This window comes from Aquarana catesbeiana, linkage group LG01, assembly GCF_042186555.1.
Source record: "Aquarana catesbeiana isolate 2022-GZ linkage group LG01, ASM4218655v1, whole genome shotgun sequence".
NCBI lineage: Eukaryota > Metazoa > Chordata > Amphibia > Anura > Ranidae > Aquarana > Aquarana catesbeiana.
The window spans coordinates 902,676,351-902,695,626 of NC_133324.1; the positions used below are offsets into that span (position 1 = coordinate 902,676,351).

The following is a 19,276-nucleotide window of genomic DNA, read 5'->3' on the forward strand; positions in this document are numbered from 1 at the left end:
TTGGCCAGGCGGCCCGCTCTAGGAAGAGTCCAAACTTCTTCCATTTACGGATGATGGAGGCCACTGTGCTCATTCGGACCTTCAATGCTGCATAAATGTTTCTGTACCCTTCCCCAGATCTATGCCTCGATACAATCCTGTCTCAGGGGTCTACAGACAATTCCTTGGACTTCGTGGCTTGATTTGTGCTCTGACATGCGCTGTTAACTGTGGGACCTTATATAGATGACAGTTGTGTGCCTTTCCAAATCATGTCCAATCAACTGAATTTACCACAGGTGGACTCCAGTTATGTTGTAGAAACATCTCAAGGATGATCAGTGGAAACAGGATGCACCTGAGCTCAATTTTTAGCGTCATGGCAAAGGCTGTGAATACTTAAGCACATGTGATTTTTTCCATTTTTAATAAATTTGCAAAGATTTCAAACAAACTTCTTTCACGTTGTCATTATATGGTATTGTTTGTAGATTTTTCAGGAAGATAATGAATTTAATCCATTTTGGAATAAGGCTGTAACATAAAATGTGAAAAAAGTGAAGTGCTGTGAATACTTTCCAGATACACTGTATGTCTGGATGTAGACAAAAGGGGAAAACACAAGAAAAATGTTATCATAATTGGTATATTTTGAGGCTTGGTGTTTCTGAAGCTGTTGCTGCCCTAGGCTCGATCCTACAAGTGCCAATATGGTAAAACAGCCTTGTCAATTGCATCACTACAGATGCCAAGCTGCCCAACTATTGACCAACCATAGATCCAGCTCCTGCATGACTGTTCTACAGAAACATTGTATACTTAGAACATTTAGGTCTGTGGGTACCTTCAGAATGTTGTCCTTGGGTTCACTCTCTTACTTCAAAGACAGACCTCATTTCTCCTTTAGTGAAACAATTTTCCACCAATTCTTATTTTTTCAATTGGATTTAGGTCTGGGCTCTGGCTGTGTAATTATAAAAACTTTGATCTTCTGGTGACGCCATGCTTTTGTTGATTTGGAGGTATGCTTTGGGTCATTGGGAAAGGTGAAATTCCGCTTCATCTTTAGCTTTTTAACAGAGATCTTAAGGTTTTGTGCCAAAATTGACTGATATTTAAAACTGTTTGCGGGCGCTTTTAACCCTTTTTTGACCGCTAGAGGGTATTAAAAGCAAAAGCGCTGCAAAAACGACGGTAAAGTGCCGCTTTATCGCCGACGCCCCCCCACACCCCAGTGTGAAAGTGCCCTTAGTGTTTGCTTGTATATATGTAGTAACCTTTCATAGCTACCTGTATGGCTAATGCTGCCTTCTGACATGGAGAAAAGTGTCATTTCTGATCATAGATTAGTCTGTAGTTTATTACCCATCCTGCTGACTACATTAAGCCCAGGTTCACACTGATGCAGGTTAGAAATCGTGTGGGATCAGCTGAACTCGCACGATTTCAAACTGGCAATGCAGTCCGACTTCAGGGGGCGATTTGACAGACATTTGTGCGGGTTCATGCTCAGAATTCTATACAAAAATCGCACCCAAAGTCACCAAAAGTAATACAGGAAGTACTTTTGGGAATCACTGCAGCGCCACAAAGTCGGCGTCGCACCAATTCAGATGATGCCATTGCTGCCAAATCAGCCCGATGCAAACAGGTTCTTAAAGAGGAACTGCAGTCTGCTCACATAATTTTGTATGATTAGAATGCAATTGGAGACCCTTATTGGGTACTGATGAGGCTGCGCTGATGGGCACTGATGTAAGACAACGACATAATATGCTAGTATGCATCGCATACCAGCACATTATGAAATACTTGCCTTAGAACAAAGCCCTTCCAGCAGCACCCGCTAACCGCTGAGATGGCTGACATCTTCCCCGGGTGTTTCTTCCAGGTTCGCAGGCTCCGGCACGGAGTGCCCGAAGCCGCAATGACGTCACTCCCGCGCATGCACCCCGGAGCCACCGTTTCTGGAATGGGCTCCAAAGGTCCGGCACTGTAAGCCAGACCTTCAGAGCACATGCGACAATGTCATCAGCTGCACGCACTCTAAATTGTGCAAGTTTAGGAGATGTTCACATTACCTACAGGTAAATCTTATTATAGGCTTAGCTGTAGGTACAAGTGGTGTAACAGAGTTTACAACCACTTTAACTAAAAAAATAATAAATGCACATTAATTTGCAGGTAAAATGTGCATTTATTATTTTCTTTCTACAGGAGCCTGCAAAGTATCGCACTTGTGATCAGTGTGTTGTGGGTACATCGTACCCCTGCAGATTTTTCCTCCAGCTTTCTTGCCCGTGCGTGTTTTCTGTTTAACCACTTGCCGACGAGCCGCCGTCATTATACTGCGGCAGGTCGGCGCGATCCCGTGAACCGTCGTAGCTGTTTAAGCGGGATAGCAGGTACAGAGGTGCCCGGCTGCGCAGAATCGCAAGCACGAGAGGCAGAACAGGGACGTGTGTGTGTGTGTATATATAAACACACAAATCCCTGTTCTGCGAGGAGAGGAGAGGCAGATTGTGAGTTCCTAACAGCTAGGAACCATGATCTGTCATCTCCTATAGTCAGTCCCCTCCCCCCACAGTTAGAACACACAGTCAGGGAACACAGTTAACCCCTTGATCGCCACCCCTTCCCTGCCAGTGACATTTACACAGCAATCAGTGCATTTTTATAGCACCGATCGCTGCATAATTGTCAATGGTTTCAAAAATGTGTCAAAAGTGTCCGATGTGTCTGCCATAATGTTGCCAATCCCAAAAAAAAAAAAAAAAAAAAAAAAAAAAAAAAAAAAAAAAAAATCGCAGGTCGCCGCCATTACTAGTAGAACAAATAATAATGCCATAAATCTATCCCTTATTTTGTAGCAAATATAACTTTTGCGCAAACCAATCAATATATGCTTATTGCAATTTTTATTACCAAAAATATGTAGAAGTATATATATCTGCCTAAACTGAGGAAAAAAAAAATGTGTTTTTAAAAAAAAGGGGATATTTATTATAGTAAAAAATATTGGGTTTTTTTCAAAATTGTCGCTCTTTTTTGTTTATAGCGCAAAAAAACAAAAAAAAAAAAAAAAAAACACAGAGATGATCAAATATCACCAAAAGAAAGCTCTATTTGTGGGGAAAAAAGATGTCAATTGTTTGGGTACAGCGTTGCACAACCGCACAATCTTCAGTTAAAGGGACACAGTGCTGAATTGCAAAATATGGCCTGGTCATTGAGCAGCCAAATCTTCCAGGGCTGAAGTGGTTAAATAAGGTCTCCAGGCATTTGTCTAAAGAATCTTTAAATAATACCAGAACCTTGTCCATTGGTCTTCCGGGGCTGAAGTGGTTAAGAAGTGTCAGAGGACTACAAGGGTTGGAAAATGTTGGAAGTAGTGTCAGTGGACTACAAGCAGAAAAAAAGCGTAGAGGGTTCTTTACTGTAAAAGCGGTTAGGATGTAGAATTCCATGCCACAGACAGTGGTTTCAGCGGGGAGCATCGATAATTTGAAAAAACTATTAGATAAGCACCTGAACGACTGCAACATACAGGGATATACAATGTAATACTGACATAAAATCACACACATAGGTTGGACTTGAGTCTTTTTTCAACTTCACCTACTATGTAACAAGGGTTCCCCTCAGCACGCCTGCAGCCCATTGAGAACTACAAGCCGTCTGTCGCAGTGTCAGAAGGGACTTGTAAGTTATTTAATTCACAGATCCGAATTTTTACAGCGGCTGGGGGGGGGGGGGGGACCCCTCGTTCGCTGTCACAAGGAAAAAGAGGTTGCTGAATAGGTTACCCTAAATACGGGTGTAACAAGTAACATGTTCAGAAGGGGAACTTATCCTTTAATGTTGCTGTAGGCCTCTTGGCAGCCTACTAGAAGTATGTGTTCATCTGAGGATCAAAGCTTTGGAATGGCCCAGCCAGAACCCGGACCTGAATCCAATGGAAAATCTGTTGGGTGACCTGAAGAGTGCTGTGCACAGGAGATGACCTTGCAACTGATCGAATTGGAGCACTATTGCAAGAAAGAGTGGGCAAAGATTTCCAAGGCAAGATATGCCATGCTGATAGACTCATACCCTAAAAGACTGAATGTTGTCATAAAATCAAAGGATGCTTCAACAAGTTATTGTAAGCTTTTTAGTTTTAGTTTTTCCCTCTTTATTGATTTAAATTTGTTTTGAAATGAATTGCACAGATTCTAGGCCACAGTAAAGAAGGAAAGAATTGTGAAGTGATAATAATGGATAATGATGATAATAATTGGCTTGACATTTTTACATCTCAAAAACCTGGCATTTTCCCAGAGGTGTGTAGACTTTTTATATCCACATTATCTACCCATTAGAATGATGGTGGGAGATGGGGAGTAGAGGATGACGACATAATGCTAGAAAAGTGCATATTTGAGGGGAACATGAAACTCACTAGTAGTAAGTCAGCAAAGTGCGATTTCCGAGAAGTTTCCAGTTGTCTCCAGTGTTTTTCACGGCATCCAATTTATAAGCCAATTCTATGTCCTTTGTGTCCATGCACTGAAAGAAGAAAAACTCTGGTAAGAAAAGACCCAGATTCTCTTATGTAACTTACAATTTCTTTCTTCCACATTGCAAAGTTTCATCTGAAGCAAAACCAGAGTTTCAATAGCCAGAGTTAAAGTGGTCATACCAGACCTCTGGAGGCTTGTGCAGATTGGCATCTTGAGTCAAGGCTTGCTTTCCCAACTCTTTGCAATTGGCATGTTTTGCTATACAATACTCATATACGTGAAGACCTACAGCCGATCTGAACTTAATTAGGACTAGGCAGTGCGCCTGCTCATACATTACTCATTTACGAAGTGGTTTTGCACGCCATAACTTTTGGAGTAATTACTAGATGTCAGAACTTTTTTGGACTTGCTCTTACTGAATCTGGTAAATGTTCTCTGCCCCCTACACAATGCACCCAACATGCTGATGGCCCTTCGCTAGTCATTTTTATACCAGTTTTCTTCTTTACAAGCCACACTGCACAGCAAGCACATGCACAGTTTAGTCGTCTGCAACATCCACAGGAGGACAGACCATCTGGGTTGGACATCAGGCAGTATGGATCTTAAAGAGGAGGGCCAATCAAAAAATAAATAAAATAAATAAAAGTCAGCAGCTACAAATACTGCAGCTGCTGACTTTTAATTGGACACGTACCTGTCCCTGGGTCCAGCGATGCGGCGGATCGAAGCCCCGCTCGTCTCCCCCTCCGTTCGGCGGTGCCGGCATTGCAACTGTGGGCCCTGGGCTGTGGCTTCACAGCCTGGCACCCACTGCGCATGCGCGAGCGGCGTGGAGCGCAGTGATTGGCCACTCAGTCACCTGGGACCTGTAATGGGTCCCAGATGATTGACAGGAGGGAGGGAGCAGAGCTGAGCCCTTCCTGTGCTGAGACGGAAGTGGTGTCACCAGCCCAGGGACTGAAAGAGGCAGACTACGAGGGACCCCCTAGCAACAGGCATTTAGAGGTGAGTAAAAAAAAAAAAAAAATATCCAAATGTTTTTTTGTATTTTTTTTAGGATTTTTCATGTAGTTTTTTTTTTTTGGGTGGAACCCCACTTTAACTACCAGCCGATAACCAGAGTCATGAAGATAGAAAGGCACCATTTACAACACCAACTTTGATGATGACAAAAGTAGCAGGGGAAGGAGGAGGGGCAGTTGAGGGGGGGGGGGGGGGGGGAGGAAGAAAACAAGTGGAGCATCCCTTTTGGGTGGAGCTCTGCTTTAAGTAACTTTTAATCGTATTTCTACTGTTTACAGACCATAGTTGCTGCTGATTTGCTAGGCATCTTGCTTGTTATAGGTGTCAGGCTTGTATTGTATTCCTAATATTGTATGTACAGTATTTTTGTATCGTAAAAGCACATTTATACACTGCAGAGGTCTGAGCTTCCTGGCTTATACCGCAAATTAAGCTTACATCTGTGATATTACAACAACATTCCTATGTATGATAACCTGGGCAGAGGGAACGTAATCTGGGTTGCATCTTGCAATGACTAGTGCTTACTGCTTCAGGCTATAGTGTCAATTATGAAATGATGATCACATGGTTTTGTTTGTAAACAGCTATCATCAAGTATTTTCCTCTGAAAGAAGAAATATTCCAGCGCTGCCTAAGATAGCAGGAATAAAGTCCTAGTTGCAGCAACAACGAACGGGTCAACCAAAAACCCAATTAATAAAATCAAAATCAATATGTGATGTTGCGCTCTAGGTAGTGACTAAATTGACATAACATACATAATATCCTTAATCATAATCAGAGAATGCCAAGGGGCAGCCAGTATAAAGTGCAAGTGCTACAAGTAATGGTGAAAAGTACGTAAGGGCTTATATGTCAGGACTGGATGGACAGGAACAGAGATCATTTGGCAGGCAAAATATCCCTTAAATGTATTTCATCTGTGTACTTAGCGGTTTGACTAGAGTTCAGCCTAAAAGAAATGAATACAGTAGAAAAAAAAAAAGTAATTCTAAAAAACATGTGTCAGGGCCGGTTCACACTGCTGTGTGGTGCGAGATCGCATGTGATGTCCGTGCGATGCAAATTCAGCCATACAGATAGTATTGTTGAATTCGCATTGCATTCTGACCAGACTCACACAGGACCCTTTTTTGGTCCGCAGCAGAATCGGATCGCATGGGTGTTTACACCCTTGCAATACGATTTTGTCTGAATCTGCAGATCGCACTGCGATATGTGAACTGATCTGGTGGGGTCATTAACTTTTAATTGACACTCCCAGCAGTTCGCATAGCGCAGTGTGAACTGCCGCCGGGAGACATGCGATGCGGGAACCCACAGTGAATTTGCAGGGTTCCCGCATCGGTGCAGTGTGAACAGGCCTCAAGCACAAGGCCCACGGACTGAAACTGGCCTGCCAGGCCATTTCATGTGGCCCCCACATTGCTCTCGCAGCTGCGGCACTCCCCTTTGTCTCTGAATTAACCATGTCTCAGCAGCAGAGAGGAGGACAGAACTCCTCTGCCAGATCCTGCACTTCTCCCTGCAGCTGCAGCACCCCCATAATGTTGATGCTGCCCATGAGGAAATTGAATTTGACAACCCTGCTCTAAGGAATCACACATATCACTAATATCAAGAAAGGTTTTTGAAAAAAAAAAAAAAAAATACTGTAGGCACTTTCATTCATTATTAACACTGTACAAAGTACTAGACATCCCAGCACTGTTTTTTTTTCCATGAGACTATAAATTTTTTAACTAGACCTGGACTTCAAAAGTGTAAAATTGGCTCTCTTAGAGGGGACATCTGTAAGTGTTAACTGTGCCTGAGTGGTACCCCAAAAAAAATCAATTCTTAAAATCCCCCCAAAAAAATAGCAGGAAATTTCCTGTTTCTACAACCTCAAAGATCTACAGTAAGACTACCGTTCAAGAATTTTGGAGTAACCATGGGCTCTCCTGTAACACTGCAGCCTAAGCTCTGCCTTCTAGGAATCCTACCAGACCCGGAGATAAGTAAATTCAAAAAGGTATTTGTACATGAAACACTTTTTTCTGCACGAAAAGTAATTGCTAGAGTTTGGATGAGGCCTAATCCTCCAGAGTTCACACTCTGGATGGCGGAAGTCAACAACACATTACCCTATAAAAAACTGGTTTACCTACATAGAGGTTGCCCTCTCAAATACGACCAAATATGGGACAAATGGGCTCAGTCACCTGACATTTGCACATGAGAAAAATAAGACAATGGGGTGCTTCGGAGACCAGCGCTCCCCCACACCACACATGCAGAGTCACTGTAGCGAGGACCGGCCAATTCAGTAAGATACGAATAATTAGCTTTTGTATGTATACCATGGGAAAAATGCGACAAGACATGGGTTATAATACTGTACACGAATTTATTTGTACATCTCGAGAATTGTATTGTTATTTTTGGTGTTTACTATGTACACTAAACTTTTTTTTATTGTTCAATAAACTTACATTTAATTAAAAAAAAAAAAAAAAAGAATTTTGGAGTAAACCAAAGCATCATTTACAGGGATCACTTTGACTGATATACTTACCACTTTTATCGCCTCTGCAAAGAATTTCACTGAAAAAAAAAAAAATTAAATAAATAAATAAAACCTTTTAATTCTAAACTCAGTACAAAAAAAAGAGAATATATATATATTAATAAATAAGTATTTTAATATAAATACTGGGGGGCGGATCTCTGTCCGCCATACCGCTGACAGAGATCGTCAGAGACTGCAGCGAGCACCGCGCAGAGACGGGGGGGGGGGGGGGGGGGGAGGAGGTTTCTGACCAATACAGATTCTTTGCAAAATGTAAATATCGGCCCCTAATAATCAGCAGCTCCTATAATCGGGTGACCCCTAATATATACACATTTTTTTTTCTATAGCCCATCTTTGATTCTACCAGTGACCACCATACTAGTAGGTTGCTTTACTTTGAAGACATAGGGCTCAATTCATAAAGCCAAAACACCAGGATAAAAGTTCTTCTATTCAAAAACGTCTAATAGGATTTGAAACTAGATAAAATGCACAAATAAAAGCATTTGGCCACGTAGCATAAAAATACGCCTGTATTTCCAGAGTCCAGGAGCCCCATCTGTGGTGTATAAAATCTTCAAATTCTACCACATGCATATACATTGAGGCATATGGGCAATCAGCATAACCAGGCTTCTTTTGGCACTTTTTGTTTACATATAACAATCTTCTTTTTTTGCTGTTACGCCAAGTAAATAGATACCAAACATGTTACGCTTTAAAATTGCGCACGGCCGTGCGGCAGCAAACGACTATCCGTAGGCTACTCTTTAAAAGTTTAAAGGTTACCACTTTAGATTTACACAGAAGGTCTGGTGCTAGAATTACTGCCCATGATCTGACATTTGCATTAATACCTCACATGTGTGGGATGATCGCTGTTTGCGTGCGTGCAGGACAGACACATGGGGTCGCCTTTGCATGCAAACAATGGGGAATTTATTACATTTTTTTTTATTTTTATCAATTCTATTGCTGTCACTAGGAATGTAAACATCCTTGTGACAGCAATCGACATGCAACAGATACTCTTTATGGAGGGATCTGGGGTCAAAAAAGACCCGACATCCCCCCTCTGCACTTAAAAGCATTCAAAACACCAAGATTGGCATTTTGGAATGCTTTCGAGTTCTTAAAAATGGCGCAGTTTGCATCCCAGTAACCCGGAAGCGATGACAGGTCATCGCTTCCAGGTGACTGTAGCAGAGAGACTATTAAAGCCAATCCTGGCTTCGTTTGGCTGTCTGACCAGCCAGCGGACGCGTCGGCTGATTGCTCGGGCCACCCGGTGGGACAGGAGAGCAACAATGGCTTTCTTCCTGACACTCTTCCATAAGGGCCAGATTTGTGGAGTGCACGGCTAATAGTTGTCATGTAGACAGATTCTCCCACCTGAGCTCAGGATCTCTTCAGCTCCTCCAGAGTTACCTTGGGCTTCTTGGCTACTTCTCTGATTAATGCTCTCCTTGCCCGGCCTTTCAGTTTAGGTGGACAGCCATGTGTTGGTAGGTTTGCTGTTGTGCCATACTCTTTCCATTTTCAGATGATGGATTGAACAGTGCTCCATGTTCAAAGCTTGGGATATTTTTTTTATAACCTAACCCTGCCTTAAACTTCTCCACAACTTTATCCCTGACCTGTCTGGTGTGTTCCTTGGCCTTCATGATGTGGTTTGTTCACTAAGGTTCTCTAACAAACCTCTGAGGGCTTTACAGAACAGCTGTTTTTATACCAAGATTAAATTACACACAGGTGGACCCCATTTACTAATTAGATGACTTCTGAAGGCAATTGGTTCCACTAGATTTTAGTTAGGGGTATCAGACCAAGGGGGGCTGAATACAAATGCACGCCACACTTTTCACATATTTATAAAAATGTTTGAAAACCATTTATCATTTTCCTTCCACTTCACAATTATGTGCCACTTTGTGTTGGTCTATCACATAAAAACACATTTATGTTTTTGGTTGTAACAAGACAAAATGTGGAAAATTTCAAGGCACTATATGCTACATGCACATAAATACAGGTATATGGCCATGCAGCATAAAATACACCTTTATTGAGAGAGAGAGAGAGAGAGAGCGCTAAGCAGAGCAATAACTTCTCCGCAGGATGTGAAAACCTTGCAAGTAGATCTCAACAACTTAATGGGGTGGGCAACTATATGGCAAATGAGGTTTAATCACTTCAATACCACGGACGTCATATGATGTCCTGGGCTTTGAGCAGGTATATCTGAATGATGCCTGTAGTTACAGACATCATTCAGATATTGCCGGTTTCAGCCGGCGAATCTCTACACCACAGGAATGATCATAACGGCCGTTCCGCCGCTTGATCGTTCCTATGGGAGGCGAGAGGGGACGTCCCCCCCCTCCCACCGCCCTCCGGTGCTTGCTCCGACTCACCGTTACAATCGGTGAGGCAGAGAGTGGATCCGCCGGCGCCGGATGTAGATCATAGAGATTTCCGGCGGACCAGATGGTCCCCGGAGTCTCTATGATCGTCAGAGGCCGGGCGCAATGTTATGACGTCACGCCCGGCCTCTCCATTCAAAGAAACGGCGCCGCTTCGGCTGGGAAGCGGCGATCGTTTTATTTATTTTTTTTTATTTCAGGCTTCCCAGACTAGTGGTGAGATATGGGGTCTTATTGACCCCATATCTCACTATTAAGAGCACCTGACATGTCATATTGCTATTACAAGGGATGTTTACATTCCTTGTAATAGGAATAAAAGTGATCAATTTTTTTTTTTTTTTCAAAAAAGTGTCAAAATAAAAAAAAAAAAAAATAAAATAACTAAAAATAAAAAAAATAAAAATTTTTTAAAGCGCCGCTGTCCCCGTGTGCTCGCACGCAGAAGCGAACGCATACGCAAGTCCCGCCCACATATGAAAACATTGTTCAAACCATACATGTGAGGTATCGCCGCGAACGTTGGAGCGAGAGCAATAATTTTGGCCCTAGACCTCCTCTGTAACAAAACATGTAACCAGTAAAAAAATTTCAAGCATCGTCTATGGGGATTTTTAAGTACCGAACATTGGCGCCATTCCACGAGCGTGTGCAATTTTGAAGCGTGACATGTTAGGTATCTATTTACTCGGCGTAACTTCATCTTTCACAAATTGCAAAAACATTGGGCTAACTTTACGGTTTTGTTTTTTTTTTAAACACAAAAACAGTTTTTTTCCCCCCAAAAAAACGCATTCGAAAAATTCCTGCGCAAATACTGTGTGAGATACAAAGTTGCAACAACTGCCATTGTATTCTCTAGGGTCTTTGCTAAAAAAAACATATATAATGTTTGGGGGTTCTATGTAATTTTCTAGCAAAAAAATGATGATTTTTACATGTAGGAGCAAAGTGTCAGAATTGGCCCGGTATTGAAGTGGTTAATGTGGAAATAATACGATTTTTATAACAGCTTACCTGTAAAATCCTTTTCTTTTGACGTACATCACGGGACACAGAGCCTCAGTAATCACTGATGGGTTATATAGGGTATCACTAGGTGATTGGACACTGGTCACACCCTAGACAGGAAGTTCAACCCCCTATATAACCCCTCCCCTTATTGGGGATACCTCAGTTTTGTAGCAAAGCAATATAAGTGTATTAGAAGAGGGGCGGGACCTCTGTGTCCCGTGATGTACCTCAAAAGAAAAGGATTTTACAGGTAAGCTGTTATAAAAATCCTATTTTCTTTCTCGTACATCACGGGACCCAGAGCCTCAGTAATTACTGATGGGACGTCCCAGAGCAATGTTATTTGAGGGGAGGGGACCACACAACGTAGGGTGTAATCAGACTTGAGGACCCTGTACCGCTGCCTGCAGCACACTACGCCCAAAGGCAATATCCTCATGCCTTCTCACATCCACCTGATAGAATCTGGTGAATGTATTGACTGAAGACCAGGTTGCGGCCTTGCAGATTTGAGCCATAGAGGCCCGGTGATGCACCGCCCAAGAAGCACTAATAGCCCTTGTGGAATGTGCCTTGATTTGAAAAGGTGGAATTTTCTGTTTCAAACCGTAAGCTTGAATAATCAATTGTCGAATTCATTTAGAAATGGTAGCTTTTGACGCTGCCTGTCCTCTATTGGGACCTTCTGGCAACACCAACAAAACATCAGTTTTGCGAATCTGAGCAGTTGCTTCCAGATAGGCTTTGACTGCTCTTACTACATCCAAAGAATGTAGTGACCTTTCTTCCAAAGAACAGGGATCTTGAAAAAAGGAAGGTAGAACAATATCTTGGTTTAGATGGAAATCTGAAACCACCTTCGGTAAAAAACTAGGATGAGGGCGTAGTACCACTCTATCCTTGTGTACAATCAAATAAGGCTCTTTACAGGAAAGGGCTGCTAATTCTGATACTCTTCTAGCAGAAGAAATGGCTACCAGAAAAATTAACTTTCTTGTCAACAAGACCAAAGGAATCTGATGTATTGGTTCAAAAGGCTGTTTCTGTAAAACTGACAGAACCAAGTCCCATGGGTTTAGGGTCGCCTTAACCGGAGGATTAAGACGCGTTACCCCCCTGCATAAATTTTCGGACTAACGAATGTGAAGTAAGTGGCCGTTGAAATAATATGTCAGTATTACATTGTATATCCCTGTATGTTGTGGTCGTCCTAACATCATTCACTTCTTTCATCTCATAACAGAGACTGAAGTGATCAGACCCACTTGCTCCATGATATAGGATTCAGGAAATTACAATAGAGTCATAAAAAAATAAAAAATATTTTAAAATTACCATCGTCTGGATCCTGGGCTGTAAAGCACTTTCCTTGGATATTTTGAAGAATCTCATCGAGAACTTCAGCCTGGTTCGCGGCATCACCTAACAAACAGATTTACTGTATTACATCATTTAAAATCCATTTACTCTGTTACATCATTTTAAAGTGCACATTGTTTTAGTGCAATGAAGTGTTCCACTCTGTTTTATAAAATAGAATCTTTGCACACTTTTTACTGACCACTTGCAGCAGCAGAATGGCAAGCTCCATAGCACTTGCTTTTTCCTTCTGGGTTGTAAAACATCCAAAAATAGCAAGTAGGTTGATATTACAAAGGCTGAACGAACCAGTGGTGGTAAAGTTCTTTCTCTACTAGCACAGATGGGCCCCTTTGGATTAGCCAGTTTACACAGGTTGATAGCAACCATGCAGGCAACACCCAACTTTTCTAGAAAAGCCCAGTAAACTATGGTATGATAAAAACAACCATTATTAATATTTGCAAAGTAAAGGTTGTAGAAAAAATAATTTTAGAAAAAGTATAAAACATTGAAAAAAAAAAAAAAATATCAAGATCCATTTTAGTCCAGGGGTGCTCAAACTTTTGAAGAGTGAGGGCCACTTAAGCGACTTTGTAACTGGTCGCGGGACACAATGAGCAGAGCAGGCAGACGATAGGTCCATGTCCACTCCGCATATGCAGAGCAGACAGGGACACAGCAGGTTCTACTTTATGGGCCCTCCAAACCTAGCCACCCAGACAGAAGGGGACGTATCCACTTCTGTTTATTTTTTTAGCTGACCAGATTGGAGGTAGGCGGGTATTTACATCTGCCGCTTCATAGAGGTGAATGGAGGATCCGATTGGGTCCGCCTGAACAACAAACCAGTGGATACGGTTGGACTGATCAAGGGGCCCAAGGCTGGAGTTTACCTGCACCGCAGGTGCAGTATACCTGTGGCTTTCCTGCTGGTTAGCTACACTTTGCCATAGAATTCTATTATAACTTGATGGTGTGGTGCACTTTCTAAAAGCGCACCAAACCCGCAGGTAAAAACAGAACACAGTGCAGGTAACCCGCAGGTGCATTGCACCTGCAGATCAGCTTGAAAGTAGCCCAGTGTAGCCAGAGTACCAGTGTAGAGAACAGATATGCCTTGCTGTTGCCATTGCTGTTCGATTTCAATTAAAAACTGACCTCAATCTTCACTTCTTCCTCAGAATTCCTGCAGATATTCGCTGGCTGCTGCTGTTCCCCCGGCAGGTATAACTAGCTGCTCTGCTCTCAGCCGCATGCTTCCTATACCGCCGGCTCCATTCTTCACACTGATGCTCTGGGATAGTGGGTCGGGAAACCACGATTTGGTCTTAGCGACCACCATCATCCCAGATCAGGAGGAGGCGGGCCACATCAGAGGGCACTGCAGGCCACATGTGGCCAGTTGGCCAGCGGTTGGGCACCCCTGCATTATTCTGTCTTTTATGCTACAGGATCAATATGTTAACATTATGTTGCTAACACAATTCAAGGACTAAGTTAGCTTAGGGGACAGAAGACAAGACAGAGCAAAACAATACATGTACTCACCCGGTTTATAAAACACCACCAGCAAGTGGCTGAATGTTGCAAGACTTGGCTCTAGAAAATGAAAAATGTGATATCAAAGTCTTCATCTACTTAAATGATCATCAGTAGATGGGCTGCAATGAGCATAGAAAATCTCTAATATGTAAACATTTTTTTTACCTGGTAGGGCTGAAAATAATCAGATCAAGAGCTCTCTGACTCCAAGTAGAGGTGTAAAATAGGCAGTCAGACAAACCTGTAATCATAGGCTTAGGCCGGCCATAGACTGTTTAAATCTCGGATGGTTCCACAGCATTCGAATCATGTATGGGCAGGCGGAATGTACCAAAGATGATCCAACACATTGGCTCGGTGGGAGGTATTCCCCTGTCTGTGTCGATAGGGGAATCAAGCTATATTTCTTTCCTGCAAGCCGTGGTTGCAGAAAAAAAAAAAAAAAAACAATTGCTCCGTCTATGGCCAGCCTTAGTTTATCCTTCTTTTTCAAAGATTTTATTCAGATTTTTTTCATAGACAGAATGTACAAATAATAAATACCCAATAGTCTTTACAAATATAGTTTATCCTTCTTGATCACATATCTTCTTAACCACTTGTCGACCGGCTCCTGTACATATACGTCGGCACTTTGAAGATAGATATCTCGGGAAGGCAGCAGCTGCTGCCACAACCGAGATATCCATCTCTTCAGGAACCAGTCCTGTGTACGATGATGGTGGTCTCTGCGGCGGATTCGCCGCGAGATCAATGTTAACGGCGGCGGGAGAGGTGCCACCCCCCTCCCGCTCCTCTCCTGCACCCTCCGCGGCTTACCGGAGCTGTCGGCAGCAGTGGAGGCAATCGGGTCCTCTCTGTGCCCGGGTATGGAGCTGAGTGAGGGTAAGATTGCCCCCACCCGTCTACATACCATAGCAGGGTGGAAGCGATGTCAAAACGTCACTTCCGCCCATAGCTCTTAAAGGCACATTTTTTCAAAGTCATTTTTTCAAATGACAATTTTTTATTTTTTTTGCATTGCATTTTAGTCCAAATATGAGATCTGAGGACTTTTTGACCCAAGATCTCATATTTAAGAGGACCTGTCATGCTTTTTTTCTATTACAAGGGATGTTTACATTCCTTGTAATAGGAATAAAAGTGACCCAAATTTTTTTTTTTTTTAAAAAGTGAAAAAATTAATAAAATTAAGTAGAATAAATAAGAAAGAAAAAACATTTTTTTTTAAAGTGCCCCGTCCCAACAAGCTCACGCGCAGAAGCGAACGCATACGTGAGTAGCGCCGACACATGAAAATGGTGGTCAAACTGCACATGTGAGGTATCGCTGCGATCGTTAGAGCGAGAGCAATAATTCTAGCCCTAGACCTCCTCTGTAACTCAAAACATACAACCTGTAGAATTTTTTAAATGTCGCCTATGGAGATTTTTAAGGGTAAAAGTTTGACGCCATTCCACGAGCCGGCGCAATTTTGAAGCATAACATGTTGGGTATCAATTTACTTGGCGTAAGTGAATTTTTTCCAAAAAAAGTGCGCTTGTAAGACCGCTGCGCAAATACGGTGTGAAAAAAAAGTAATGCAATGACAGCCATTTTATTCTCTAGGGTGTTAGAAAAAACAATATATAATGTTTGGAGGTTCTAAGTAATTTTCTAGCAAAAAAAAAACTGTAAACACCAGAATCTCAAAACGAGGCTAGTCTTTAAGTGGTTAAAGCCATATTTAGGGTGTAACATGGTCGCACTGCTGCCCCCCACCAAACTGCCTCTCCAGTAGCTGAACTGTGGGGTGTAGACATCTGTTTACTACAGACGACCGCTAAAGAAAATTAGATACGCAATAATGACCACATGCCACTGACAGCTTATGTATTTAAATTCTCACAGGCGTTCATGTCTCACCGATTTTCAGGGCTTTCATCTCATTGAGTGTTTGCATTGCCAATCCCTTTAGGCCGGTCTTCCTCAAGCTTTTTAGGATGGAGTTGAAGGTGTGCAAATTTGGCTGAACTTTTTGCTGAATCATCTGATTAAGCAGGTCCTACAAAAAAGTGAAAACAGGAAAAGTATCACTGGGTGATGTGAGAGATGAAACACCAACTCTCTGCTCCACAGTACCCAATTATGTTCTTACGCAGGGATTACCAACCAGCAAGCATACTGAAAACACAGTAAAAACACCAAACTATATCCTTGTATCCCGGAGCATTTGGCTGGCAAAAGACCAGAGCACTTTTTGCGATTCAGCACTGCGTCGCTTTAACTGACAATTGCGCAGTCGTGCGACGTGGCTCCCAAACAAAATTGACGTCCTTTTTTCCCCACAAATAGAGCTTTCTTTTGGTGGTATTTGGTCACCTCTGCGGTTTTTATTTTTTGCGCTATAAACAAAAAAAATAGCGACAATTTTGAAAAAAAAAAAAAACACATTTTTTTAAAAACTTTTTGCTATAATAAATATCCCCAAAAATTTATATAAAAAAAAACATTTTTTTTTTTCCCTCAGTTTAGGCCGATACGTATTCTACATATTTTTGGTTAAAAAAAAAAAAAAAAAAAAAAAAAAAAAAAAAAATCGCAATAAGCTTTTATTAATTGATTTGCGCAAAAGTTATAGCGTCTACAAAATAGGGGATAGTTTTATGGCATTTTTATTAATAATTTTTTTTTTTTACTATTAATGGCGGCGATCAGCGATTTTTATCGTGACTGCGAGATTATGGCGGACAAAATCGGACACTTTTGGCGCTGTTTTGGGACCATTCACATTTATACAGCGATCAGTACTATTAAAAAGGCATTGATTACTATGTAAATGTGACTGGCAGTGAAGGAGTTAACCACTAGGGGGCGATGTAGGGGTTAAGTGTGTCCTAGGGAGTGGGAGTGATTCTAACTGTGGGGGGGAGGGGCTATGTGTGACACAACACTGATCATCGCTCCCGATCACAGGGAACTGTGATCATTGTCCGGTCACTAGGCAGAACGGGGAAATGCTTGTTTACATCAGCATTTCCCCGTTCTTCTCTCCGTGAGATGATCGCGGATATCCCCGCGGTCATAAGAGTCCTCGGGACCCGCGATCACACTCATGGAGCGCGTGGAGGGCGCACGCAAGCCGCTTCCTAAAGGGCAACATACAGGTACGTTAATATGCCTGTACGTGCCCTTCTGCCAACGTACATCGGCGTGAGCCGGTCGGCAAGGGGTTAAAGGATAAGTTCTCTTTTTAGAAAAATAAATAAATGCACATTTTTTGCAGGTAAAAAAAAAAAAAAAAAAAAAAAAAAGTGCTTTTATTTTTATTTTTTGGGAGCCTGTAAAGCATTGCACCCATGATCAGCAGATCGCTGGTGCAATGCAGGTCTCCAGCAGATCTGCCAGTGTAGCCGTAAATCCCATACGGTCAGGCAGATACAATCTGACAGGAAGAGAGAATGAACTACCATGGCGCTCCACAGCACCAAGGGGAGAAGATCACCCTTAGCTGTCACAGCAGGGGAGCGGGGAGGTACGGGGCCCTGTCTATTTGTACCATGTTACACCCTGAATATGTGTGTAACATGTTCCAAAAGGTGAACTTATCCTTTTAACTTACCTGTAAATTCCATATACTGGGAGTACAGTAGAAGACACAGGCTGAGTATGTATAGACCCTGAGCTGTAGGCTGGTACCTTCAGGTGACTGAACACTAGCAAGCTTTTGAGGACATGTCCGTGGACATCCCTCGCTTCATGAGTCCTCAGTTTTGTAGCATGCAATGCAGAGTAATCCAGAATAGGAAGAAGGGAGAAAAAAAATGCAGAGCACAGAGTAATGTCAGCATAAAAAATAGCATTTTTATAACGGACAGCCACTTCGGTACTTAAAAATATCCCCGTAGGCGACGCTTTAAAATTTTTTCCTGGTTACAGGTTTTGAGTTACAGAGGAGGTCTAGAATTATTGCTCTTGCTCCAACTTTTATTCCTATTACAAGGAATGTAAACATCCCTTGTAATAGGAATATGGCATGATCAGTCCTCTTTACAGTGAGACCCCAACATCTCACCTCTAGGCTGGGAAGCCTGAAATAAAAAAAAAATAAAATAAACGATCTCGGCTTTCCAGCCGAGGTGGCGCCATTTGTTTGAATGCAGAGGCCAGGCGTGACATCATAACATCGCGCCCGGCCTCCGAACGATCATAGACTCCGGCGACCATCTGGACCGCTGCAAAACCGCTATGATCACCATCCAGGGCCGACGGATCCTGTCTTCAACTCACGGGTGGAAGTGGCGAGTCGGTAGAAGCACTAGAGGGTGGCGGGAGGGGGGTGTCCCCTCTCGCCTCCCGTAAGAACGATCAAGCGGTGGAATAGCCGCTATGATCGTTCTTATGGTGTAGGGAATCGCCGGCTGAAAAAGCCTATATCTGAATGATGCCTGTAGCTGCAGGCATCATTCAGATATAACCGTACAAAGTCAAGGATGTCATATGACGTACTTTGGGCGGTAAGACGTTAATCATTTGCCCTCACCCAAGATGGCCATAGCCACAAATGCTGGGGGGGGGGGGGGGGATTCAACGTGATCTCTCAACAAATTAAAAGCATGGAGACATGGATGGTTGTATGGATGGATGGGGGAGTTTGCTTTAAATATTTAAAAATGAATTAAATAGTGTTTTCTAGGGTTGCGCCGATACTAAGCAAATGCACCGATACCTGAAACTGATACTTTTAGGCTCGGTTCTTTCAGCTGTCACTGTCAACTGAAATTAAAAAACCAAGCCTATTTCTGACATTCATTGTTTACAAGTTAAAAATCAGTATTTTTTTGCTATAAAATTGCTTTGAACCCCCAAACATTATAATTTTTTTTTTT

At 42.4% G+C, this 19,276-nt stretch overlaps 1 protein-coding gene across 1 annotated transcript in view; it reads right to left on the minus strand.

Moving 5' to 3' along the window:
* The window catches only part of PTCD3 (pentatricopeptide repeat domain 3), an 86,696-nt gene that overhangs the window by 28,304 nt on the left and 39,116 nt on the right, over positions 1-19,276 (minus strand). Inside the window, exons 13-17 of the mRNA XM_073610980.1 lie at positions 16,314-16,452; positions 14,415-14,465; positions 12,840-12,926; positions 8,071-8,099; positions 4,421-4,527 (exon numbers count right to left, since the gene is read on the minus strand). Of these exons, the coding sequence (XP_073467081.1) occupies positions 4,421-4,527; positions 8,071-8,099; positions 12,840-12,926; positions 14,415-14,465; positions 16,314-16,452 (413 nt within the window). The remainder of the gene's footprint in view (positions 1-4,420; positions 4,528-8,070; positions 8,100-12,839; positions 12,927-14,414; positions 14,466-16,313; positions 16,453-19,276) is intronic.